At 38.9% G+C, this 26573-nt stretch overlaps 1 protein-coding gene across 3 annotated transcripts in view; it reads right to left on the reverse strand.

Annotated features, from left to right (window-relative positions):
- Positions 1-9078: 9078 nt before the first annotated feature.
- Positions 9079-26573, reverse strand: part of PTBP1 (polypyrimidine tract binding protein 1) — a 33281-nt gene continuing 15786 nt past the window's right edge. For 2 of the 3 annotated variants that reach the window (XM_027858733.1, XM_027858628.1), the window contains 13 exons: positions 25976-26051; positions 24558-24730; positions 22749-22895; positions 21008-21178; positions 20363-20473; positions 20077-20251; positions 19221-19298; positions 17898-18046; positions 15514-15547; positions 14945-15037; positions 14293-14509; positions 12694-12771; positions 9079-12231 (listed from right to left, as the gene is read on the reverse strand). In XM_027858733.1, coding sequence (XP_027714534.1) covers positions 12099-12231; positions 12694-12771; positions 14293-14509; positions 14945-15037; positions 15514-15547; positions 17898-18046; positions 19221-19298; positions 20077-20251; positions 20363-20473; positions 21008-21178; positions 22749-22895; positions 24558-24730; positions 25976-26000 — 1584 coding nt within the window. In that variant the 5' untranslated portion in view covers positions 26001-26051 and the 3' untranslated portion in view covers positions 9079-12098. The remainder of the gene's footprint in view (positions 12232-12693; positions 12772-14292; positions 14510-14944; positions 15038-15513; positions 15548-17897; positions 18047-19220; positions 19299-20076; positions 20252-20362; positions 20474-21007; positions 21179-22748; positions 22896-24557; positions 24731-25975; positions 26052-26573) is intronic. The other variant, XM_027858676.1, reaches the window with a different exon arrangement.

Consider the following 26573-nt stretch of genomic DNA (forward strand, 5'->3'; position numbering starts at 1 on the left):
ATAAAGTAAAAAGTTCACAGCAGAGAACAAAAGAAAACCTACAAGGAAGAATGTGCAGTATTTATTATATAAGTCTCCTTGAAATGGAAATTTATTGTTTTATATTGAATCTTTTCTTGTATTCTGCTGTGTACATGGAGATGTACTTTTTTTTCTTTTCTCATTTTGTATTAAAGTTTAAAATGAATAAAAAATTTACCAAAAAGAGACATGAGGCAAGGTTCTCAACTGAGAGAATTGGGGGTGGAGGAGCCATGGGAGTTTTGAGGAGGGATGAAAAAGTTTGGAAAAGCTACAGTGGAGAGTAGGATAGTGAGTCAATTAGGAAGGTCAGAATGGAGAAGTTTTTAGGAAGGAGCAAGACAAGAAAAATGGAGGCAATAAGTGATGTCCCCCCCAGGATTTTGACTAACAAAGGGAGGAGAAATAAAGGATGATATCTACCTGAAATGAGAGATCTAGTGAAGAATTTTTTTTAAAAAGAGGAAGAGGAGAGGCAGCAAGGTGGCGCAGTGGATAGAGCACTGGCCCTGGAGTCAGGAGGACCTGAGTTCAAATCTCTCCTCAGACACATAACATTTACGAACTGTGTGGCCCTGGGCAAGTCACTTAACCCCATTGCCTAGCCAAAAAAATAAATTAAAAAAAATTAAAAAATAAAAAAGAGGAAGACTTGGTCATGTTTGTCAGCAGAAATAAAAAAACAAGCAGCTAAGGAGACGATAAAGATTAGAGATGGACGATAAATAATACGGCAATCTGCTGGAGAAGAATGGAATGTGATCAAGGGTAAATTTAAAGAGATAGGTCTGAAACAAGAAGAAAGGCCACTAAGTTTTCATCAGAGGCTGGAGCAAAGGAGTTAGTGGGTAACGATCTTGTAAGAGTGGGGGATCCTACACCACCCCCAAACAATGGAAATTAAGGCCCAGGCATCTCCACTGAATCAATCAATTCAAAATGCAAACTAAATTAGAACCTGTCTTTAATAAATTTGAAAGGAATAAAGTACATGAATCTTTCGATACAAATGACAATGCATAAGAAACCTCCCAATTAGCTAAAAGAATCAGATACACCATTGGGCTCCATATTAAAAAAAAAAAAAGCCAGTTTAGTCAGTGTACAAGGGGTCAAATTCAGCAATGAAGGACTGCTGAAAGGGAATGGCTTGCTCTTGGCATACAGAATAAGATGGTTTTTCTTTCTTCTGCCACACACCCAACTGATCAGGTGACAACTTTGTAAGCTACACCATCTACACTGGAGGCTGAGTCACACTGAGCAAACATAGCATTGGGGCTGTTAGGTGGCAGTGGATAGAGCACTGGCCCTGGATTCAGGAGGACTTGAGTTCAAATCCAGCCTCAGACACAAAACACTCACTAGCTGTGTGACCCTGGGCAAGTCACTTAACCCCATTCCCTAGCAAAGAACAAACAAATTAAAAAAAAAAAAAAACATAGCATTACAGAATGTGATCCTTCTGAGGGGAAGAGAAATGCAGGGTATGGACTGGAGCCCATTAGAGAGCTACAACTACAGAGAATTTTTCTGAGAGCTCTACAAAGAGAAAAAGTCCCTAGGGACTAGTTAGTAACCATATTATCCACTGCTATCTATGCATGTTCCCTGGAACTTTATCTTACTACTTCTTTGCATTAAATTTGAGCCCAGTCTGCCCAGATTTCCTGTATATTCAAGGGGAGAACCTAGTTTTAAGGGAATGTTTTTGTAACAGCTGTCTTGTTATATATGCTTAGTAAATATCCTTTCTAAAAGCTAATTAAATACGACTGATAATCACTAAGAAGCACATTGGTGGGGGCTCATGAAAAACAGTAGTAGAAACTCCAGACCCTTGTGGTTATCCTTAGAACCCTGAGTAGTAGTAGTCATCACCCTCTGGGGACCTCAACTTGTCAGTGTAAATATAAGTAGGGAGAGTAGCATAAAAGGGATATTACAATATCAAAGGGCTGAAAGATGAGAAGGGGAGAGGGAGCTCAGAGAGAATGGCCTCCATTTTCTTAGGAATATAAGATGCAGGAGATTCAACTGAGAGAGTTGGGAAAGAGTAATGTGACAGGCACAAAAAGATTTGATCCTAGAGGCAATATGGAACCAATATGTAGTATATTGAGAATAGAAACATGATCACACCTAGGCTTCAGGCACACTGGCAGCTGTGAAAAAGATGGAATGGAGTGGAAAGACTTGAGTCAGAGAAGCCAATTAGGATGCTACTTCAATAATCCAGGTGAGAAGTGGTAAGGGCAGACTTGAACTAGGGCGATAGGTATGTGAGTGGAGAGAAAGGAGGTAGAAACTACACAATTGATTGGATGTATTGAATAAGAATGAGGAATCAAGGATGACATTGAGGTTGGAAAATTGGGTGATTAGAAGGATAGTGGGGCCCGCTACAGGAATAGTAAAGTTCAGGGCTTTGCAGGAATGATACTTTCATATTTGGACATCTTAAGTTTGAGATGCATGCAGAGTACCCATTTCAAAATATCCAATAGGTAGCTGGCAACATGTGACTAGAGCTACTGGTCATTTCTTCATGAGTAACGTTGCATTCTTTTCTTGCCCACTATAGACCTTCCCATTGCCCTTTAGGCTACATTCAGCTTTCATTCTTTGGATACTGCAATTCATGCTTCACATAGCCTCCATGAAATTCATAGTCTAGAGTTGTTTGGGAGGAAGCAAAGAGATTAAGAGACTTGCCCAGGGTCACACAAACAACATCAAGGAAATATCAACCATTAAAAAATGCGGGAATTTGTTTCTTTGACAAAGAAGCTTGAGGTCATTAGAAGTACTGAACCATTTTTCCAATCTGCTTTGCTCTTCCTGTTCATTTCTAAGACTCATTCACTGTCTAGTTCACAGTCCTGCCCTGGTGTCCATCCCAAGTATATATATAAAAGACATCAAATCTCTGGGTTGTCCATTCAGTTGCATATCATAGTCTGTACAATGGACATTCTTTGTCCATTTGTGTTTTCCAATGATAGTTAGGACTGAATGAGTTCTTGAGAAATTATGGATCTCAATTAGGAGGCTCAGCCATGTTCTAGGGCTTTATATATCAGTATAGTGCCATCCACAAAAAGAGAATGTGAAGGAGCTTGCCACTGGAAATCCCTTTCCCATTTGGACTCTGTGCTGGACTTTATCCATGATTGTGCAAACACTCTTGGCAAGTACATTTCCCTATTTCATACCTTGCTTATTGTTAGTAATCAGAGTTGTTGAAAAAAATTATCTCCATTGTTTAACATCTTTCAAAGAATCCTGTATGATTTTCATGTATACCCAACAGATACCTGGTGGGATAAGAGTCTTTAAGGTGGCATTTTAGTCTTGCAACAGGACATTAGAAATAAGGTCCAACGGCAGACAGAACAGTCAACATACCCCTCGTACTCTATCTTCTGGAATTCTACCCTGAAGAAAAAACTGGCAGAAAGGGGCTGAGATAACTTGCCTCCCAGCTTGAAGGAGATATGCTGCAGAGAACCAGGAAAGTGGACCAGTAGGAGAACAAAAGTGCATAGGAGGAATCAGCCCAAACAAACAGCTTGGTTGGAGACCAAGAAAGCAAAAGCCATGGAGAGCAATCACCATGGAAGCAGGAATAGAGATACAGCAATGAGGTTGCCAATACCAGACTCCAAGGCCACAAGGCATGTTTGGGCAAATCCTGTTTTTGCAAGGCTCACCCAGATGGATAGACCCAAAGCTGGTGTCTAATCCCTCCCCTCTCCCTTCTTCTCTTTTGCTTCTCCTTTCCATGAAGAGCATGTACGTGTTTCCTAAATTTCCATTTCTTGAATTTATTTAAGCTTTTCTATTTACTTTTTCTTTAAGTATAATAAATGTACTTAGCCATTACATTTCTAGTTACTAGGCTGTATCACCACACAATTGTGGCAGAGAGATAATAAGACTTCCCTCCCTGGGACAGAAGAGATTTAAAACTGTGGCATTTGCTCTGAGCCCTGTTGCTCTTGTTGAAGATTCAGAGCAAACAAAAGAGAAGTATATTTCACTTTGTTTTTGTTTTAAACTTCAGAAGTCAGAGACAGAATCTTGGACTTAGATCTCTCTAGGCAAATGTATCTAAATTTTTTTTTTTTTGGCTTAGACTACAACAATTTGGTTACAACATTAGAAGGCCAGACATTGGCCACTTCCTTTTCCAAAGTGGGTTTGAATGGAAAACAAGCTGAAACTTCAGCGACAATATGATAACTGACAGTATGATGTCTGAATATATTGCTAAGACTTTCAATAAAAAAGGGTTTTGCTAAGAAATCTTGGTGCTCATGGAACATACAAATTAGCAGATTGATGGAAAGCTATCCCATAATTAGTTTTAAAGAGACTGAACAACTTCCCCATTTACAAAATAATCCAAAAGACTAATGGCGGTCCCATAAAGACAATAAACTGTAACCCCATATTGTCTATAGGCGAGTCTTTATCACTCTTTCCTCCTTTCATCTCTATATTTTCAGGGCACCATTCTCTGGATTCTCCCCCTACCCCTCTTAACCATCCTTCTCTGTTCTCGTTTGCTGGACCCTCATCCAGGTCATGCCCTCTAACCATGGGTGTTCCACAGGGTTCTGTCCTGTGCCCCCCTTTCTTCTCCCTCTATGCTACTTGGCAACCTCATGACCTCCCATAAATTTATCATCTTTATGTTGATGATTCTCAAATCTACCTGTCCTGCCCCAAACTTTCTGCTGACCTCCAGGCTCACATCTCCACTTGCCCTTCAGACATCTCAAAATGGATGTCCAATAAACATCTTTAACTGAACATGTCCAAAATCGAATTCATTATTTTTTCCCTAAACCTTCCCCCACTTCTTATTTGGGGAAGTCCCCAATCACCCAGAGTCATTCAGGGTGGAAACCTAGGTTTTAGGCTTAACTCTCACCCCGCAACACACACACACATCCAATCTATTGCCAAAGCCTGTTAATTTTATCTCTGGAGCATCTCTCCAATATGCCCCCTTTTATCCTCTGACATTGCAGCCATTCTAAGGCAGACCCTCATCACCTCACTGCTTGGACTATTGCTAGCAGCTGCTGGGGTGCCCGGCTGCCTCAAGTCCATACTCTACTCAGCCACCAAAGTGATTTTCCTAAAGCACAGATCTGACCATGTCAACTCCCCCACCCAGTGGCTCCCAACCACCACCAGGATCAAATATAAAATCCTGTTTTGGCATTCAAAGCCCCTCATAACTGATTCCTCCCCTGGATCTTTCCTGTATTCTTACACCCTCTTCCTATTCAATCCAGTGACACCTGCCTCCTGGCTATTCCTTAAAACTTTTAGACACTCCCCTTAAGGAAGGTATTTTCACTGGCTGTCCCCCACACCTGGAATGCTCCCCCTATCTGCCTTCTGCCTTCTCTCAAGTCCCAACTAAAATCCTATCTCTACAAGAAGGCTTTCCCAAACCTTATTAATTCGAGAGTCCTCCGTTAAAATTATTTCCTATTTATACTATATATAGCTTGCTTGTACATAATTGTTGCTTGTCTCCAATAGACTGTGAACTCCCTTAGGGCAGGGACTATCTTTTGCTTCTTTCTGTATCCCCAGTGCATGGGACATAGTTGACAATACAAACTTTGCTAAAGTTGTTTATTATTTCAAGTAGTTTTTTACTTGATTCTCTAGGATTCTCTAAGTATTTCATAACATCTACAAAGTTTTGTTTCTTCTTTGCCTATTCTAATACCTTCTATTTCTTTTTCTTCTCTTATTACTAAAATATTTCCAGTTTGATATTGAACACTGGTGGTAACAGATATCCTTGTTACACATCCCCCTTCCCGATCATACTGGAAATGCTTCTAGCTTATCCCCATCACATATGATGCTTGCTCAAAGTTTTAGGTAGATGCTACTTATTAAGGAAGACTCCATGCTCTCTAGTGTTTAATAGGAATGGATGTTGTATTTTGTCAAAAGCTTTTTCTGCATCTAATGAGATGATCATGTGGTTTCTGTCAGTTTTGTTATGATCAAGTATGCTGATAGTTTTCCTAATATTGAACCAGCCCTGCATTCCTAATGTAAATCCTACCTGCTCATGGTGCATTATTCTTGTGATAAGTTTTCTGTAACCTATTTGCTAATATTTTATTTAAAATTTTTGCATTGGCACAGCTAAGTGGCACAGTAGATAGAGCACTGGCCCTGAAGTCTGGAGGACCTGAGTTCAAACCCGGCCTCAGCCCAAACATTTGATACTTGATAGCTGTGTGACCCTGGGCAAGTCACTTAACCCCAATTGCCTAAAAATAAAAAAAAAAATTAAAAATAAAATTTTTGCATCCATAGTCATTAGGGAAATTGGTCTATAATTTTTTCTGTTTTGACTCTTCCTGGTTTAGTATCAACACCATATTTGTATCATAAAAAGAATCTGATCTGGTAAGACTCCACCTATTTTCCAAAATAGTCTATATAGTATTGGAATTAATCATTCTTTAAATGTTTGATAGAATTTGCTTTTATATCTATCTGGCCTTTGGAGATATTTTCCTAGGGAGTTCAATGGTTTGTTCAATTTCTTTTTCTGAGATGAGGTTAAGTATTTTATTTCCTCTTCTATTAATCTGGGCAACTTATATTTTTATATTCATTCACTTCACTAAGATTGCCAAATTTATTGGCACACAGTAGGGCAATAGTTCCTAATTATTTCCTCTTCCTTGGTGGTGGATTCACCGTTTTCATTTGATACTAGTAATTTGGTTCTCTTTTTTTTAATTAACCAAAGGTTTATCTATTTTATTGGTTTTTTTCATAAAATCAGCTTTGTTTTATTAATTAGTTCAGTAGTGTTCTAGTAACTCCCTTTTGTTAACCAAGTCCAAATCCCATCTGATCTACTTTTATTTCTCCCAGCTGAACTGGAGAGAACCTGTGCTTTCAGGAAAGGGATTATTCGTTCCTTTAGTCTTTGGATGCCCAGCACCAAGCACAGAACAGACGCACGATTTTTGTTCAGTTCCACACTGCTTTCGTTTTTGCTTCGAGTTTAAGGGCCTGGAACACAGTAGGCACTTAATAAATGCTTATTTGCTTCCTTGTTCTCTAGCGAAGCTGTATCCCTAGCCAACAACCCCTCCACCAAACACACTGACCTTTCCACCTCTGCTCAGAGACCTCCAGACTGAAAGTTTGAAGAAACCTGGTTTATTACAATAATCTTTTAATTGGTATCCCAGCCTCATCTGTTTCAACAATAGCTTTGTGATTTTCCAGAATCATGTCGGATCGTATCACCCCTACTGAATAGAATAGGGGACTCCATTAACTGACTTTACACATACTTCTTAATATTTAAGCCTTTACAAACTAGCCCCTTCCCTTTATCCCAGTATTCATAACACCCAATACAGGGTCCCCATCACGCTTAAGAATTTAATGAAATTAAATGACATGCAGAATTGCATATAGTTTGAGTGACACAAGTAATATGCTAAGATAGGGAATTAAACCTTGGCTTTCTAAACTTAGTAGCCACCTTTGCCAATGCGCCTGCCTATAAATTCTTCTTTTGACCTGTTGGAATCTTCCCCCCACCCAACCTTTATAAGTCCATGCCATGTCTTCTCTTCTAAAGGCTTTCCCTGACTCTTACACCCCACAGTATTTTACACACTGTTGTGTTTAGTTACCTGTTGCAATCTTATCTTCCCACTACAAGGAGACCCCAGTTTCCACCTTTAACTTCTGTAGCCTTGTGAAGTTCTTATTCTTTAAGAACACTACCCACTTAATATTATTAGCCAAGCAAATTCAACCGCTGCTGGTGGATTTTGCTATGTGTGTGACATTGGATAAGTGAATATATTTTGTAAGTACTGACTTCCATAGAATGTGAAATTTGTGGCTGCTCAGTGAAGATTCTTCCTTCTATATTAGGAGCCAGAATCTAAGGCTGACGGAAAGACCCTCACTCTGGCTCTTGTTGGGGGGGGGGGGGGGGGGGGGGGGTGTTACCAAACTGGGCAAGACTATCTAGAAAAAGATGTTTACTCCACAGCTTGAATTCCAGGATATGGGAAGAGCAAGGAAAATCCATCATAAGAATGGAGACTGGGAAAAGCCTGGGGGAAAACTAACTAGGCCTATTCATATTCTGGGGAAGTTTTTCTTCCCCTACCAACTCTCACCACTCCCTCTGACTTTTTGGTACCAGGGACTTCTGTAGAGGATAGGACAAAGCAATGCTGACAGCATAAGGAAATAAAGGGCAAAGAGGGGCCTTAAGTCTGGAGAAAAAGTACCCTGTAGCTATTACTATTGCTTGGTCACCTAAGAACAAAATGGCACCATGGATGGGGCCCACGAACACTCACTCATTTGGAGCTACAGAAGCAACATGCAATAGTCTCACATATTATGCTTGAAAATTTCTGTTAAAAAAAACCCTCCAATAACATTAATATCTCTAATATGAAGCTCAAGAACAAAAAATAAATAAATAAATAAACAAGCATAAACATTTTCCTTCCTTAGAAAGGTTCATTCCAGACATGGAAGGGAAGAGGTGGGACGAATATCAGAAATAGTACAGAGGACTAGTACCCAAGCCAGGCTGGTCATCTGGTGCCAGGTCCAGAATCCTTTCTTCCAAATCATACAGTGTTGCTAATGTGTTAGTTTATTTTTAAACACTTTTAAGACATATGTATCAGGAAGCCTAAGAGGTGTTAGATGGACAGGTCAGTTAAAAATCTACTCTTATTAATTCATGACTCTGAGCCTGATTTGTCACATGAGGGTACTGCAAAGTTGGTGGCACTCAGGCAGAATCAGGCTCAGCAGAAAAGGAGGGAGTGAAGTTATATGTGCACTCTTCCCTTTGACCATAAAACTGTAATGTCAGAAAACAGTTTCTAAAAAAATCCACTAAACTAAGTGGGAGGCAGCTGGATTTACATTTAAGAGGAAGAACAGTAGTAAAAAACAAAACAAACAAAACAAAAACAAGCACAATAAAAAGATAGGAAAATCAGAAGCAAAGAATATGGAAGAAATTTATTGAACCACAAAGTACAGACTGGCCAATAACTGCTTTCTACAATCCCAACAGTAAATAATAGAGCTACAGGAAGGTACAAAGTTTGTTATAAAATAGTTTTAATTCAATTCTTTTCGCATTACAAACATTCTCTTAAACAGGCAATGGAATTTGTTTGTGGTCACCCTCCCCCCACTTTCACAATACTGAACCTGGAATAGCTGTTATCAAAATATACAATACATCTGTTCACCATTAAAAAAACTGGGTTTTGCTGCCCCCTCATGTCTTACAACAGGTATAAAAAATTATAAATATGTACACCCTTTGTTACTCACATTCTTTACATGCAAACACAGGGATCCAAAAGACAGACCCGCAGTCGCCTGGGTGCTGGGCTTGCAACAGATTCACTTGCTATCTGGCAAAAAAAAAACAAAAACAAAAACAAAAAACCCTGCCTGATTGCTGGGTCAGTTATTTCAACAGAAAACCAAAAAAACAATATAAAGGCCAACCTCCTCACTTGAATTCCAACAAACAGCCTATAGTAAAGCCAAATGAGGTCTGAGAGCTTGTCCCCAGCTGCGCACTTGGGTTCACATGAAATCGCTTGGGAGTAGGATGAGGAGGGTTGGAAAAAAACAGTTCAATCAAGTTTTCCCCCTTAGGAAGGCAGAAGACTTTATCCCAAGTAGTTACTGGGGGAGGGGGGAGTAAAGAGGTGGGAGACGGAGCAAGGAATAACAAACACACAAAACTGAAATACAGATTCCTGCAAAAATCAGTTAGCAAAGATGACTTGGTTGCTCCTGGGGGAAATTTTTTGAGCTAAACCAGCACAGGGGATTTAAGAACAATTTTTTCAAGGCTGTCACAATAAAACATCACAGCTCTTACAGCCAATTTCATACCCCACTCCTTCCTACCAGCAAGATGGAAAGAGACAACTACTACCCACATTTTATGCCAGCACCCAAGACAAACTCTCACTCAACTATCACATCCTTCCCTCCAGCACAGTTCACACCCACATGAGTTCAGGGAGGAACTAAAAAAGTTTTAAGACTTCAGATCTTCAGTGCTGGGCCAGCCAAGAGTTTCGGGATATCATGACTACCAGCACTAAAAGGCAATTAAAAAACAAAAAACAACAAAAAAAAAAACTTTGGTCCACAATTTGCAGAAAAAAACCCTGAAAAACGTATTAAGAGATCTGTTTTGCAGATAAACAGGTTAAAGGTTAAATAAAGATATAAGGCAACATTGGATTTTGTGAAAATAGAAGGCAGAATGGTATGGGGAGAAGCGAAGACCATATACTAAAGCCACCTGAACATAGTACAAGTTGGCTCAGCCCACTAGATGTACTCATCTGCTGCAGAATTACAGATGTTTCTTCCCTAAGTTCTGAATCTGAGGGGGTGGGTTTAAAAAAGAGAGAGAGAGGAGAGAGAGAACTTTAGCCTGGGTCCATTCACTCAATCCAACTCTTCATAAGCCACTACTATTTGCTGCTTTGAACATTTACATCTACTTCAAGGCCCAATCTATCTTTCAATCCAATTAGTTTCCCTTTACTGATCAATCTCACAGCCATGACCGCAGCTTGATAAATCAAAACTAAATTCCTGCCCTACAATTTCACTTAATTACCAAAGAATAAAATAAAAGCACAGTATACAAGGGTAATACCACAAGAGTAAATTTAGATTACACTTATACCATTTTTAATCCTCTTCTATAAAAGTTACTTAAACTATCTTTTGCATATAAATGAAAAAAAAAAGATTAGAATATTTGGTCAACTGGAATATTGCTAGGCACAGATGACAGCAAACTGCATCAAAAGTATAATACAAGGATTCAAACAAATGCTGAAGACAAGCAACAGGGAGGATGGTAGGAACTACTTGGTCTCAATAAAGATCAAACTGGAGTCATAAATATGCCTCAGTTTAACATATCACTAACTTAGGGGGGCTTTACCCTACAAAAGAAATCCCAAGAATCATTAAATGCACCTACAAATTTGGAAAAATTCATGCTGATTAATCTTCAAAATGGTTCAATCAATGAAGAAAGTATAATAAACTTGATCAAGTCACAGAAGGCAGGGGCTCAACTGCTGTCAACACTGGAATAAAAATATATGACAAGGGAAATTGACTTGCTCAGACCTATTTTCTTGGTCAATTGAATGTTTCTAACCAACCCCACTGACTTCTGCTGGAAACAGAATACTGATGGAGACACATTGGAAAGATACATGATACTATGCAGATTATGAGACAATTCACGGGACAGTAGAGACAATGCCCAATATTTTCTTTATCCACTTGGCCAACTTCTCATCTGCTCTGAGCAGAATGAGTTTCTCATCCCCTTCAATGCTCCAAGCTCAAAACCTATCTTTCTGTTGATGTATCATGGTAGTTCCCTGCTTCCCCACTCTCTCAAAAGAAAAAAAAAAGTTTAAGGCACAGGATAGCAGAATCCAGGATTAGGAGCATGATCCTAAAACCCAGGACTGGATGGGTTAGGGAACCCATCCAATACTTTGCAAGATCCTGACTCTCAGGCGACAGAGTGATCACACAGTGGTTTGGGGTCTTTAAAGGCTTGACTGGGTAAAGAAAATTAAAAGGCATCAATGTGAAACCTGATAAATTTGTTAGGATTCTTTTAAGGGGATGGGGAGAAAATTCCCAGAGCAATTTCCAAAAAAGCGTAAACTTAACTTGTGATTTTTCATCATGTAGCTTTTGTACAGTCACCAAGATTGTTATCCCACCACCGCAAGGTTAACAATGTGAATTAGATTTAATTTTTTTAAAAACAGGTAAACTGATTCACTTAAAAAAATAAAATCTCTGGTCTTTTTAAGGTCACTTCAGCTGCTTTTAAAGTGGCTTTTTTAAATCTGGAATGATGGAAGTGATCCCAGGTGCTCAGCCTGACCAGGCTGAAACCCTAGGGTTCTCGTCAGTCAGGTTCATTCTGTCTTGCGCCTTCCCAAATTTTAAATGGTAGACTTTGAGAAGGACACACGAAGGTGGTGGTTTTCTCCAAGGTCATGGTTATGAAGGTCAATAAGGGACTGAATGGCCTCTTCCACTGAGCCCATCTGGATCAGAGCCATCTTCCGGTCCTTCCTGCCAAGACAAAACAAAACCCAAATGCTTCACTTTTAAAAATGTTAGGAAAGTAGCAGATTCTCTTCAGGAACATGTGACAGTGCCTGCGACAGGTGAGCACTTAATAGCTTGCTTTTATTCTAACAATTAGAGAGTTCAGGAAAGCTTTTGTTGTTCAATGATTTTCAATCATGTCAAATCCTTGGTGACCCCATTTGGGGTCTTCCAGGCAAAAATACTAGTGTGGTTTGTCATGGATGAGGATACTGAGAAGTGACTTGCCCAGGGACGCCCAGCTAGTAAGTATCTGAGACTGGATTTGAATTCAGGTCTTCCTTAACTCCAGGTCCAGTACTCATCCACTGTGCTTTCTTTGGGCTGTTATTTTAGGAATCCAAATGATTACAACTTCCCTATTGTGTTTTCCTCCCAATATACTAATTTCTAATTTGAAGGAGTAATTTTAATATGTTTACTTACTGGAAGAACTTGAATCCTTTGACCATTCCCCCATTACTTGAGAACAACATCTTAAGGTCGTCTTCAGATATAGAAGGCCTAAAAGTGAAAAAGAGTAAGATGCTTTATCATTTGCTACCTTTAACTTCATTACCAGCCTCTATCTTGGTTTTAATTTTTTTTAATTTAATTTTTTTTAAAGGCAATTGGGGTTAAGTGACTTGCCCAGGGTCACACAGCTAGTAAGTGTCAAGTGTTTGGTCTGAGACCAGATTTGAACTCAGGTCCTCCTGACTTTAGGGCCAGTGCTCTACCCACTGTGCCACCTAGCTGCCCCCAGCCTCTATCTTGGAAGGAAAATAAATACTGAAGAGAGAAGTAGAGAATTAATCTCCCATCCTTGACAGATGGCCAGTTTCTCATTTAACTCCCCACCCCCCCAAAGTAAATTACACTTTGGCTAACCTGGTCTGTTAAGCAAGTTCTTCCTTACATTAAATTCAATTTCTACACCCCTATAAATGCCCCTTGTAGCAACAAATCATGTGTTATTTTGCCCGGGACCTGGGATTGTGATAGTACAACAAACCCAAGTCTTCCAATGAGTCCAAACAATCTTGAAGAGTTGACCCCAATTCTGAAGACTAACTGACTTGTCCAAGGTTATGCAGCCAGGAAGCAGGAGACTGGATATGGCCTCTTAGCTGCTCACTATCCACTGAGCCATGCTGCTTTTCTTTAACTCTACTAGAGGAAACAAAGGACCAAGAGGGAACAGAACCCTTTGCTTGGGTTGGCTGGGACACTGGTAATTAATATTGTGCTTTATTCACCTAGTCAGACACAAAGTCTACATTCTCCTCAAGCCCTCCCCTGATGGAAGGTGAGACTATCCTCCACAAAACAAGACTTTAGTAGAAGACCACTAATTAGAAACATGCTTCCAACAAAACTACCAAGTTCTGCAAAAGGCATTTCCTTAACTTCTACTAAGACTATTCTTAATCACCTGGTGGTAGTATAATGGTTGTTTTGTAAACAGAATGCTGCTTTTCTGCCTTCCATACCTTCAAAACAACTTAGATTATTGATGAACAAATTAAAACTAAATTTCTGGTGTGTTTCTAAATGCATATATCAACCATCTTCACAATGATGCTCTCAAGTTCACAAGTTTTCCAAACTGAACTGCCTCCTATTCTTGTATTACAGATCCTTCCCTCATGGAGAAGCTATTCCTAAATAAACCATAGTTTAGTCATCTTTTCATGTACAAACTTCTATGAATTAGCCCAAAAAGGAAAATAGAAAACAAAAGAAAATCCCATTCACAATATGCCTAGTCTTATTTCAATGAACTTTACTATGTATTCTGCTAGTTGTAGAAACCTCTATGTAGCAGAATTGTGGAATACTGGATTATAGTAAATTAAAATGTAAGCCTAACTACCAGAGAACTGTCAATCTAGCATGCAACCAATATATTTCTCTTAAAGACATCCAAAGAAGTAACTTACACACATATAAATGCTGTTTTGAGAAACTTCTGTAACCACCTTCCCAACACAAGGCACTGGATAGACACTCAAGACATTCCAACAAATATTGGTGTATACTTACGGTATATTAGAAAGGTGCAGGGTAGCGGATGGAGGGAAGATATTTTGAAAGTTTTTGGAGCCTGGTTTCTTGAAACGGTGGAGGGGTGAGTTTCCATAGTCTTTAGTCAAGCCTTGGTCTTCTTGTCCTTCACGGGGAAGTTGAACTGTCTGGTGCTTGGAAAGAGTGATTCTGATTGGCTTACCGTGAAGTTTCTGTCCATTTAGATGGCTCATAGCTGGAAAAAGGGTGAGATGAGAATAGGTTGTTTGGGCACCTCACTTTGTTTCCAATATGGAAATGCTTTTTAGTACCTTTTGAAGAAACTCACTAAGCTTGGCCTATGACAGAAGAATCCTGCTCTAACTTTACAGTACTGATTGTGATCATTGTCCAATAAAAATAAGGTTATTTCAAAATATCTTACTTTACAATCAGTTTTTACATGAAAATTCAAGGAAATTTAGTCATTACACTAACTAGTGACTTGAATTTCTTAAGTCGTGATTTAAATTTTCAGAAAGCCCTTCAATAAGACCACATAAAATAGAAGACCAGGTCTACACTATGCCACCTTGGCTAAAGCAACTCTTCCCCATCCTTCCAGTTATAAAATAAGAGTCCATTTCTGAGGGTTTCCAGATTATGAGGACAATGAATGAAGCAGCCTTACCAAGCTGGGCTTGGTTTCCATCTGCCATCTGAACCAAGGCATTCTCTTTCTTATTGAATAAGATCTTCACTCGCTGGACATCACCATAAACGCCTTCAAAAATTCGGGAAACAAGACAATCCTTAGGTAATTAACAGGCCAGGAAAAACATAACTACAATTTCTATGAATTAGCCCAAAAAGGAAAATAAAAACCCCAAAAGAAAATCCCATTCACAATATGACGAGTCTCATTTCAATAAACTTTGCTATGTATTCTGCTAGTTGTAGAAACCTATATGTAGCAGAATTGTGGAATACTGGATTATAGTAAATTAAAATGTAAGCCTAACTACCAAAGAACTGTCAATCTAGCATGCTACCAATATAGTTCTCTTAAAGACATGCAAAGGAGTAAACCATGCACATCTAAGGGATCACAGTAAAATAAACATAAAAGGCAAACTATGATTATACAAATGAAATTATGCATTCAAAATGGCAAACTGCAAACAACTGGACATTTGAGGCATCAAAAGTAATCTCAAATAAATGAAAACAAAGTAATAAAAAGTGTGAATAATAACATACCGAAAAGAATAAAGAGGCATTGGGGTGTAACTCTCTTTAGAGAACAGCAGAGCAAGGCAGCGGAGGGACAGGGGAGAAGGTAAGGAATCGAAGGGGAGAGCGGAGGTTGCACAAATCGTCCACCACGAGGAAGGGCAGTCCCCGCAGGAAATGGCGAAATTGGTTGATGGATGATGAAGTTTTCAAGATGGTTAATATTGAAGGGCAGGTTGGTTTCCGAAGAGCAGGGTTTTTTGGAAGGGGAATTTTTATTGTGTGTTTTGTTTTGTTTTGTTTTGTTTGTTTCAAGCAACAACAGGAAGCAGAAGTACCGTGCAGTCAGTTGGCAAAGAAATTCCGGATCAAGGGTAGGAAAAAAAAATTGGGAAAAGGGGAAGGGGAGAAAAGAAAAAAAGTAGCAAAAAACACAGGTCAGTAAATACATAAGGAAATATGTAGTGTTCCATCAGTAAGATATAGAATACTCTATACAATACTTGTTTACAGAAAGTTATTAGGTTTTTCCTAGTGGAACACAATGATAAAGAAAAGTATCTTTACTTGATATACACAGAGGAAAAGAAACAATATTGGTGCAGAGTGACTTCCAAAATGCCAAAACTGTTTTCATAAAAGTGGCCTAAAAAACAATTTCTGCTATAAATCTGGCTTCTTGTGGTCTGATTCTGAAAGAACACACTGTTTTATAACAGCAGTACTATTTAAGATTTTGAATGTACCAACTGTACAATGCAAGCTGAGAAAAACTGGAGTCATCAATTAACAAGTAAGCACTATAGCTTGCTCTTCCTTTAGCTCCCCCGGAGTACAAAGCTTTAATCAGGTCACTAGATAAGCAATTTCAGTTCTAAGATGATCCCATTAACAGGCCAAGTTTGAGTTATAGGGAAAAGGCGGGGATAGGAGAGAAAGAGGTAACTAGTCCCCTTTCTGATACTTCATTTTAGCTTAATTTTTTTAGTTTAGGTTCCCATTAAGTTTCACCTACATCATTAAACTCACTCCACAAAAACATTGTCTCTTACTAACTGGTTACAAAGATAAGTTTCTAAAAACATTGATTACACAAGCAATGAATGACAAGGTTCAAGTCTGTTAGTTTACAGCTTCACTACAAGTATCAGTCTTTCTAGCTCAAAGATAAGCTGGATGGATAGTAAAGAACTCATCAAAAATGTAAAAAGGCATGACATAGTCAATGTTCCTTTCACTAAAAAGTAGCTGCTTGAATCTTCTATCAGCAGATTGGACTCAGATATTTAACCCAATCTAGCACTGAAGCAAGTAACTGACCAGGAACAATGAATTTCAATCATTTATTAATGAGGAATCCTATCCCTCCTAATTATTCTAAAATTGTTTCTACTCCATACCCTAGAGTGTGCATAAAGCCATGATGATTACGATCCCAGTCAGAAAAGGGGGAAGGAGGAAGTCTAAGGGGGGAAGGCGTGTCCCTTCAGAGAGAGAAACTGCCCTATCTCATGCCTTATGGAAAACAGTATCAAGAGTGTCAGACAGATGAAAAGAATGGTCTGAAATACTGATTAAATGTTAATCCCATCAAGAGTTAAATATTTTGAGCATTACTGTCTCATCCAAGCTCTTTGAGGCAATATATTAATCTGACATAAAATTAATACATTTGCTTTCACATGCAGTCTATCTTTCAAGTATCGCCTATTCCAGGTCTTTTCCCCTAGTGCTAATGGAAATTTTTAATACTTCCCATCCAAAGTTTTATTTGGACAGAAAGCCACCAAATAACCAAGTTTGCTTAGACTGCATCATTTGGCTTTCATCTCAGTTTTGTTTTTTAAAGATTGCCTTCATTGAAAAACAAAAAATATTTCAACTCTTAGTAAAATTATAGAATTGAAAATGTAAATTTCAAGGTGTTAGGGGAGAATAAGAAAACTTCAAGCAATCTTCGGAAAGGAAAATAAATGTGAGCAAATGGCCAGAGGGGGAAAAACATGGCAGGAGTACACAAAAGCCAAGCTGGCAAGGTTTAAAGACATTTACAGAGAGTAGAGGGCAGAACAGACTCTCTTCATAATTTAATGTTACTTTTAAAAAACAGTATTGTAATGAAAAAGAAGTTTGTTTAATTGAGAGAACTCAACCATCACCAGTTGGAAAATTAAAGAGAATTAAGACTCAAGATTCCCTTCTTTAGAATCATGAAAATGAATTATACAGGGTTTTGTGATATACTCCATTTCTAAGGAAATTACTGCTTAGATGAGCAGGACCAACCCTACTAGCTTTTCTAGTTTGGATGCTTCCTTAAAGGCAATGAGATTTAAGATAAGGTGAAAAATTCCAGAAAGTGAAAGTGAAGAGTTGACAGGAATAAAAGGGGATAACAAAGCTCCACTAACCTCTGGATTCAAGTTGCTAACCAGCAAGACAGAATTCCCTGCCCCTGTGAGGCCAGGAATGGCAATTCGCCCGGCTGCAGCCGCAGCAGCAGCAGCTGATGGAATCGCAAGCGGAGCAAGGGCTCCGTGAACATTTGGAACGGAGAGTCCTGAAAATTAAAGAGAAGAAACCAATATAAAACCAGTACACAGCCTACTGTTCCCTGGCTGCAGCTGAGGGAAGAAATTTAAGTCTTCCCAGTGCCATGCAAATGATAATGGTTAAAAGCCCGTTTTCCTATAAAAAACTTATACTAAGGCTGTTAAGTAATTTCCATTACTTTAAAACACTTTCAATGATGCTTACTATTTAATTTTAGACACAACCTTACTAGCTTCAGAATTCTTAATTTCTACATGCGATCAAACATAGCACAAAGCTTTGGGTCCATGAGTGCAAAACAGAAGGAAAAAAAAATTACAAGCAGCGTGTCTGTAAACCATACTGACCAACTGCATGCTGAGAACGCCATTCTTCCATGCATATAATCAAATACATTAACACAGATTATGCAACTGGCCCTCTGGGGGCCAAATGAGTCAATTAGTCTTGGTCCACTGTCATGTAAGTAAAACAATCTTCCAACTCTTATGGGCAACAGCATGGATAAACCACCCAAAGGGCACCAGAATGATTTCCAAAGACGAATGGGAGAAAGCATAAGGAACTGCCACACGGAAACAGACTACTTGAATGAAATGTCTTTAGGTGTGCCCATTGTCATCATGCTTCTTAATCTCATGTATGCTGTTTGCTTACCAGGCCATTTATTCAATTTACTATGAATAAACTTCAACCATTCAGTTCAGGCCATCTCCCCTGGAAGCTTGAAAGGGAACCAGAACCACAGAAACTATCAAGTTAACTGGCGATGAGCTGAGGTGGCTCTCGCCAACATGAGACTACAAGCATTAGCATCTTCACAGCTCTCTCCTATTCACTCGCTGTCATCATTAAAAACATACAAGTTAACCTCCAAATATTTTCCTACTACTTCACAATTGTTACCCTGGTGCTAAGCAAGGCCTCCCAGGAAGTTGGCTTTCCCTGTGCACTCAGGACTGTTTAATTAGGAATAGTTCTAAACTGGCTTTTTAAAAAACTGTTATGGGCATGGTTTTGTTGTCTTCTAAGTGTTGTGGTGGTATGTGTAGTGTGTGTGTGTGTGTGTGTGTGTGTGTGTTGGGGGTGGAGGGGTTCTTTTGTGTTTTTTATTTTGCTTTTACAGTGAAATGGGCATGCATAATCAAACTACGGGTGAGGATCACAAAATTCATGAATACCTGCAGCTTGAGGAATTGCAAAGGTGGGAGGGAAACCAGCTCCTGCGTATGGAGAGGCAGAGATTATACCAGGTGCACCTAGAAATAAACGAAATACTAATCATCGCACCCACAAACCTCCAGGAGAAAATGTCAGAATGAATCCCAAACAACAAGAGATTGTATTGAATATACACCATGCTTTGCTTTAAAGGGAGAGGCTCAAAATTTAAAAGCACCTTTTTATGTTCTCCATACGCTTTCCCCGCAGTGTATTATGTTTAAATAACCAGTGAGTCAAAATAAAATTTCTCTAGGATCTTTAATGGTACTAAAGGGCACTGGACACAGCTAATTAGAAGGGAGCTATTATGGTATCCTCAAATGAGAGAAGGCATTTAAAATCACTAGTCATATTTATAGGATATACAGACATCTATCTAGGCCCTTGTTTATTCTTTGCTTTGTGTAAAAAGTTAAGCATTCTTTCCCCCACTAATTCCTATTGAATTCCTAGGTAAATGTCAGAAAGTCAGGATGTCATAGAGCACAGAGGCGGTCCTTCCCTAGGCTCAAGGTCTCTTTAGGTGTTCATCTTCAGAAAACCCTAATTTGGGTGCCCAAAATGAGATGTGACAGTGGAAGCGTGGTGTTTTTCTGCTTTACTGCTTTCAGTGCTTCACAGGGTTTATTGTTGTAGGTATTAAACACTCCTTTCAGCTGTGCAGCAGGGAACTTTTTAGCCAGTGACAGATGAGCAAGTTGTTTCTTACTAATACTTAGCACATAAAAACAGTATCAGCAGGTTGGCATTTCCGATCAAAATGTGGCCACCAGGCTAAACACAGAAGCTGCTAAGATGGGGAAGAGTCCTTACCAAAGGCTGCTGCCATAGTCTGGTCGAGAGACGGCTGGCTGTCACCAGAGGGCAGATCTGGGCGGGTGTAGTCTCTGCTTTTATCATTGTTGTATTTCACATTGAGGCTGGTGAGTTTAGAGAAGTCAATGCGCAATGTACAACAGGCATTGTAGATATTCTGCCCATCAAGAGACTAGAGAAAGAAGAAGCCAGAGAGAGAAATAAGCAGACCTGGCCCTTTCACAAGGTCAAACCATTTCAAAGGAAGAGGGAAGAAGGCACTACAAACAGTGAGTACACTCACCAACTTAGCATGCTGGGCACTCACGGGGTCAGAATATTGTAACAGAGCCTGGAACTGGTTGTTCTTGGTAAAGGTTATTATTTTCAGGACTGTGCCAAACTTGGAGAAAATCTGTAAAGAAAGTGAACCCTGGCAGGTTACCCAACAGTTCAAAGGTTGACTCAGCATCTGCTATGAGAATAGCTAGATATGACCAATTATGATGTGCATTCAAACTTGAAAATCCTAACCTAATCTTAAATTCTTTAAAGGAAGGAAGCTGGCTTGAATAGCAGAATGAATGTTCTGGAATATCATTAAAAGCCGTGTGCAAAAATCTACAATCAAACTTTCACTACACATACAGTTCCTTTAAGTTTTTAAATCCTCTACAAGGGCTCCTAACTTTGAGGTGAGAATCTCTGAAAATGTTTGACAACTAATATAATATTGTTAGTTTACTGTACCATACTACCAAATGGGTCCATGATGTCAAAAAAAAAAAAAAAAAATCAAGAAAAATCTTCACTTTATGAAGGATTAAGCAACAGGTAACATAACTGAAACAGTGCCCCAAGAGCAACCCTAGAATTCTAAGTAGAGCACAAACAAAACCTATGGTCTTTAGTTATCTCCAATATGCTGTTACCCATAGTTCAATCTCACCTGATGAAGTACGTCCAAAGTGACTGGATAGAAGAGATTTTCTACGATGATCCTCAAAACTGGACTCTGGCCAGCCACTGCCATTCCTGCATCAGCTGCTGCAGCAGAGGCAGAGAGGGCCAAATTTCCTGACTGAACAGAGTTTACAGCTTGAAGTGCTGCCTGGGCACGCTGTGGAAGACATTCCCATCTGGTTAGTACTTTCCTTGTACTATGTCCAAAACCTACAGGGTATTCATACTATTTCATCATGAGTAGCCAATTCTTCATTTGCATACTGCTACTACAACCTACTACCACAAGCTGAACAGAGCTCCTACTTCTCATTTAACAGGCAGTCTTCAGGGACAAATGGCAACACTTTCTAATGCGGTAATTTCAAGCCTATAGTAGCAAAGTTATTTTTAAAGGTCAATATACCAAACATAAAATATTGTAGATATATTTTATATACAAAACTTTCCCATAATCACTTTCCATTTTCAGTGTTTTCTTTGGGTTCATCATCCAAGGCTATAAGTATAAGACAACCTTAACAAGGTAGACCCACAGAATAGTCATTGTTATTATACAGAGGCTCCAACTATGTCTCTTCAGTGTTCCTGTCATCAAAGGCATAAGGAGATACAAGAGAAAAAAACTGCAGAATTTCCAATACAACTTCATTCACTAGTAGGAAGTTCTAAAGTACACACAAAAGTCAATTCAAAAATTCAAAGCAAGGGACAGCTAAGTAGCACAGTGGATAGAGCCCCTGGAGTCAGGAGGACCTGTTGTTCAAGTCACTTAAGCCAGACTGCCTCACCAAAAAATATTCAAAGCAAACATTAAATACCTGAGTCAAGTATTACATGACACAATTATAGTGAGACTATTAAATAAAATGTAGCTTTTCCTTGAGCTTTCAGAATCCTATTTCTAATAAAATACCCTTACCCCCCATCAATACAAATCATCTTGGTATTTTAACCGGCAAGCCAGATACCGTATTGGAACCTGGAAAAAACAAGCATCCAACCTCTTTTTGCTCAATTTATGTTGTTCATTGAGATAAGTCTAGATCCTTTGCTGCCTCCAATCTTATTGCTAACTGTTCCTTAGAGACAACATCTACCTGGGTAAGACCTCAACACTTCAAACTCAGCAAGACCAAAACCTTCCTAATCCCCAACTATCTCACCACCACTTACCTATATCAAGGCCTCTATATTGTTCCACAATCTAACAAAGCATTTCCAACAGAAACTTCCAAAGCGAATCGCAACTACAAGAGCTTCTCCAAAGGCTTCTGCATGGCTTTCAAGGTCTTTCATGATCTGTTCCTATCCAACCTATTCAGCCTTCTTTGCTTAGTGCAAAGATCCCTTTCTCAGAGCTCTTCCTATCTCTGCTCTTTCCATTGCCCTACTCCTGGTTCTTATGAGTTGATGAGTTCATGAGACTACCTTTGAATCATTCATATTTGCTTTCATCATCTAAATGTTACTTACCCTACCCTTCCAAGGCCCAACTGAAATATATTTTAAGAAGCCAGAGCTCAAAAGCTCTCTCAGAAACCTTATGCTGGTAAGGTTACATAACTGCCTCGATTTGCTTTATGTCTTGTATTTTTAGGAGGAAACACTGATCCTTTCTCTTGTGTGTGGGAAACATATATTCCCAAGTACCTAGTAAGAGACTCGGACTTGTGGGTGGGGTGGGGGACAACTGATTGAGACTCAACAGTAATGAGAATACTCACTGCTTGGTTTGGAGAGTTGTCTGTTTTGAGTTCCTTGTGGTTTGAGAACTGAATGTAGATAGGCTGGCTTCGGAGGACAGGAGTCACTGTGGTATAGTAACTTACCATAGTGTTCGATGCCTCTTCTGTATTCATTTCAAGGAAAGCCTAAAAGTTAAGGATCCTTTGGTGAGTTGGTAATGCCCAAGGGAGCATCAGGTAATTCTTCTTGATGAGTCAGGGTTATGTATCATAACCTAATCAATCAAGTGCACTGAAAAAGGGAGGAAGGAGTGGGAAATGTTCTCTTATAGATGACCTTTATCAACTCCTGGGGTCCAGAAGTGGTCAGATTTGCTCAAAGTGATAAAAATTATTTTAACAGCAGGACTATAAGAACTCAATTCTCAGATCAAAGACAAGAAAGTATGATTATTAACACTGGAAAAAAAATCACAACAATTCTTAATATCTATGACATTTGTTTTTACTGGCTACTGAGTAAATCTTCATAAAATTCACAGGTACTCATTCCACCAATATACTCATGACTGCACCACACAGGTAACCTGTTGGTTCAAATAAGGAAAGTCAGAAGAGCCTACACTGAAAAATGTCTATTCCAGTCTAGAGAGGACCACAAGTGGCTTATCTTCCTTAGCATAGCCAAGATTATTTCCACACCAGGATGGAGCATGATAGCAGGACTTATGAAAACTTCCCTATTTGCTAAACTTTAAAGCAAAAATGGAAGTTAAAAAAAAAAAAACACAGAATGGAAGTGAGTGACTCAGTTTGAAATGCTACCTAGCAGAAGGACTAATCTAAGGTTCATTATCAAAATCTACTCAGGACTCAGTAAAACTGGTCTTGTGCATGCCTCTTCATATCAAAAAGGGTGGAAAGTAAAAATTCCCTGGGATTAAATGGACTTCTCACACCTGAGATTACTATCCCAACTCCACTATTACTAACACCAAGCAGAGGACGGGCAGCTAGGTGGTCCAGTAGATAGAGCACCAGCCCTGAAGTGAGAAGGACCTGAGTTTAAATCTGGCCTCAGACCAAACACTTAACACTTACTAGCTATGTGACCCTGGACAAGTCACTTAACCCCAACTGTCTTTTTTAAAAAAAAAAACCTAACACCAAGCAGAGCTGACCGCTTAGAAACAAAAACGTATGTGGTAACGAACATCTAAGTAGGGAAGATTTTAAGGTAAAGAATACTGAATTTGGAGTCAGAGGACTTAAGTTAGAATCTACTACCTGCTACCTGACCTTGTTTTGTTATGCTTCCTTATCTTATGCTTCATCCATAAAATGGAGGGGAAAGAGAAAGTTTAATAGCTCTTAAGATTCTATGCCTTTCTCAACAAAGGTCAAAATTGGAAAAGGGAAAGTAATTTAAGTTTTCATCTGTTTTTTAAAAACTGACTTTTTTTAAACGTGTTCATTATCTCATTTAATCCTTACTTTAATGTGAGGTAGGTAGTTATCATCACCATATTTAAGAAACTGAAGCCCAGAAAAAATAATTTACGCGAGGGTATAGATTTGAAAGTCAGGAGCAGAGCCAGGAACAGAAGATCTCTGCTCAAGAATAGTTGTTCCAAGACTAAAGAAAAACTGAAAAGGCCTGTTTGAGGAAAAAAATATCACCTGCCCTCACACATGCCCTTATCCAGAGAAAGGTAGCATCTGAAATACTATTAGGCCCACTATACACTACTAGAGTATCTAATGAGTTGACTTCAAGCCAGATATACAGCTTTTGCATAAATTTTAAATCGATTCCAAATATACTTAACATAACAGAAGCATCAATACCTGATTTTTGCCTTTCAGCATTAGAAGATTGGTGACCTTGCCAAATGGTAATCCCAAGGAAATAACCTCAGCTTCTGTGACGTCACCTGGGAGTTTTCTCACATGGATTACTCGGGAAGGGACTCCTGTGCTTCTGTTATCACCTTTGAATTTCTTGCTGTCATTTCCATTAGCTGAAAAGAAATGTTTTTATACCCCTGAATATTAAGTGAACTGCACTACAATTAAGACCAACTCTCAGTTCTCATGAAGTTTTGTAAAAAGCTGTTTTTCCTGTTATCAGTCCATTCTAGACTAGGACTCAAATCCCAGGGGCTTTCAACACAATGTTAATTTAATATTAATAGATTATAGAATATGAGAGAATATAAAATAGAATGCTCCTCATACACCCTTCAGAATACTATCCAAACTCTTCATACCTGAAGCACTCATATAAATAATTTCCCCCAAAAGCCCTTTTCATTAGTGACTAGAATAAATGCTGAGGCAGATGATCCATTCTCAAATAAAATTCAATGGACTAATTCTAACCACGCCCCCCCAACCTGCCCTGCAGGTATCCCAAAAAGCACCCCATTTAGATGAAAAACTTCCAGTGTCCAGATTTAATAAGAATCAGTGCAATATACTAGTTTCCTTCTCCCTCCTTTATTGTGTTTTCTGTAAACTGAAAAATTCTGATTCCAAGAGTCAAACCAAATTCCAAACTGTTTTAGGTACCTATTTAGAAAAAACTCAAAGATGCTAGGATATATAAAATAAACTACTCTTCACTCACATGTAAGGAAGAGAAATTTTTTAATAACTTTTCTACAACATTTTCTGAAGTACAAGAATCAGAAAGCATCTTAAAAAGAAAGATTCAGTGTCCCATAAAATCACAGCCTTTCCTTAAGTTTCATGCTTCGAGGTTCAGAGGTCAAACTACACAAAACTAGCAGTACAATTCAATGCACAATTCCTAAATCAGCTCAGACCACACAGGACCAGCTGAAACTGACTATATACTATTAATACCATCTGCTTTAGTGAAGTTAAGTCCAAACCATGAATTTCAAGTTAAGAAAGAAAAAAGCAAGTGATTTATCAAGGGCAAAATATTCATTGATTCCTATGTTCCTATGTTCCTATGATTATGCTTCTATAGAGTAATTCCTTTAGCTTTCCTAAGTTCCTTCGATCAACTGTGGGCTCTTGGCAAACTGATATTTGCATGCTCCAAATTCAGTTTCCAAGGTAAGAGCTTGAGCTAACAAATGAAAGCAGCCTTATGAAGGTGACTAATTTACTAGAAAGATTCCCAGCAAACCAATTAGAATGATGAATGAAGGAGAAGGACAAACAGGCTATTGAAATCTTCTCCATATTTTAATATCTGGCCATAGGTTTCCAAATACTTCGGCTACCAATTTTACCTGCAGAAGCAGAGTTGCTGCTCATGATAAAGGGTCCGTTAGTAACACAAGTAGAGAAAAGCTCGTCAGATCCCCGCTGGAAGAAAAAAGGAAAAGGGTGAGTTGTATTTACTAAATTATATTTAAAGTACTTTGAGAACAGAACAATTCTGAAATCAGATGCACAGAACCAAGAGATAGTGACAGAACTTAACTGCAGTGCTAGCTTAAACCTTGCAAGTAGACTTCAATGGATTCCAAAACTTGTATTCAACATGTTACTGAAGTGTCAACTGGCCACAAGGATTGACAGGATGCAGGTTCCCGAGAGAAAAAGATTAGCCAGAAAGACTGACAGTCCCAAAACACAATTATTTAAAAAATATTTTCCCTGAAGTCCAATAAGAGACTATTTCTTTGGAGGTTAAAGTAAGCAGGACAATGAAGTGGACAACATTTGAGATCTCTACGATTTGCAAGACGATGTGATTAGCCAGCTATTACTGGGAAGTCAACAGATCTTCCTGGATGTGACCAAGAGGGTGGCCTGGAAAGAAAGCAGATGGGCACTAAAATTCACTTCTCAAGTGCCCAGGTTCTTCCTGTCAGTTTCTGAAGT

Source organism: Vombatus ursinus, unplaced genomic scaffold, assembly GCF_900497805.2.
Source record: "Vombatus ursinus unplaced genomic scaffold, bare-nosed wombat genome assembly UNPS02000546.1, whole genome shotgun sequence".
In the NCBI taxonomy this organism is placed as follows: Eukaryota; Metazoa; Chordata; class Mammalia; order Diprotodontia; family Vombatidae; genus Vombatus; species Vombatus ursinus.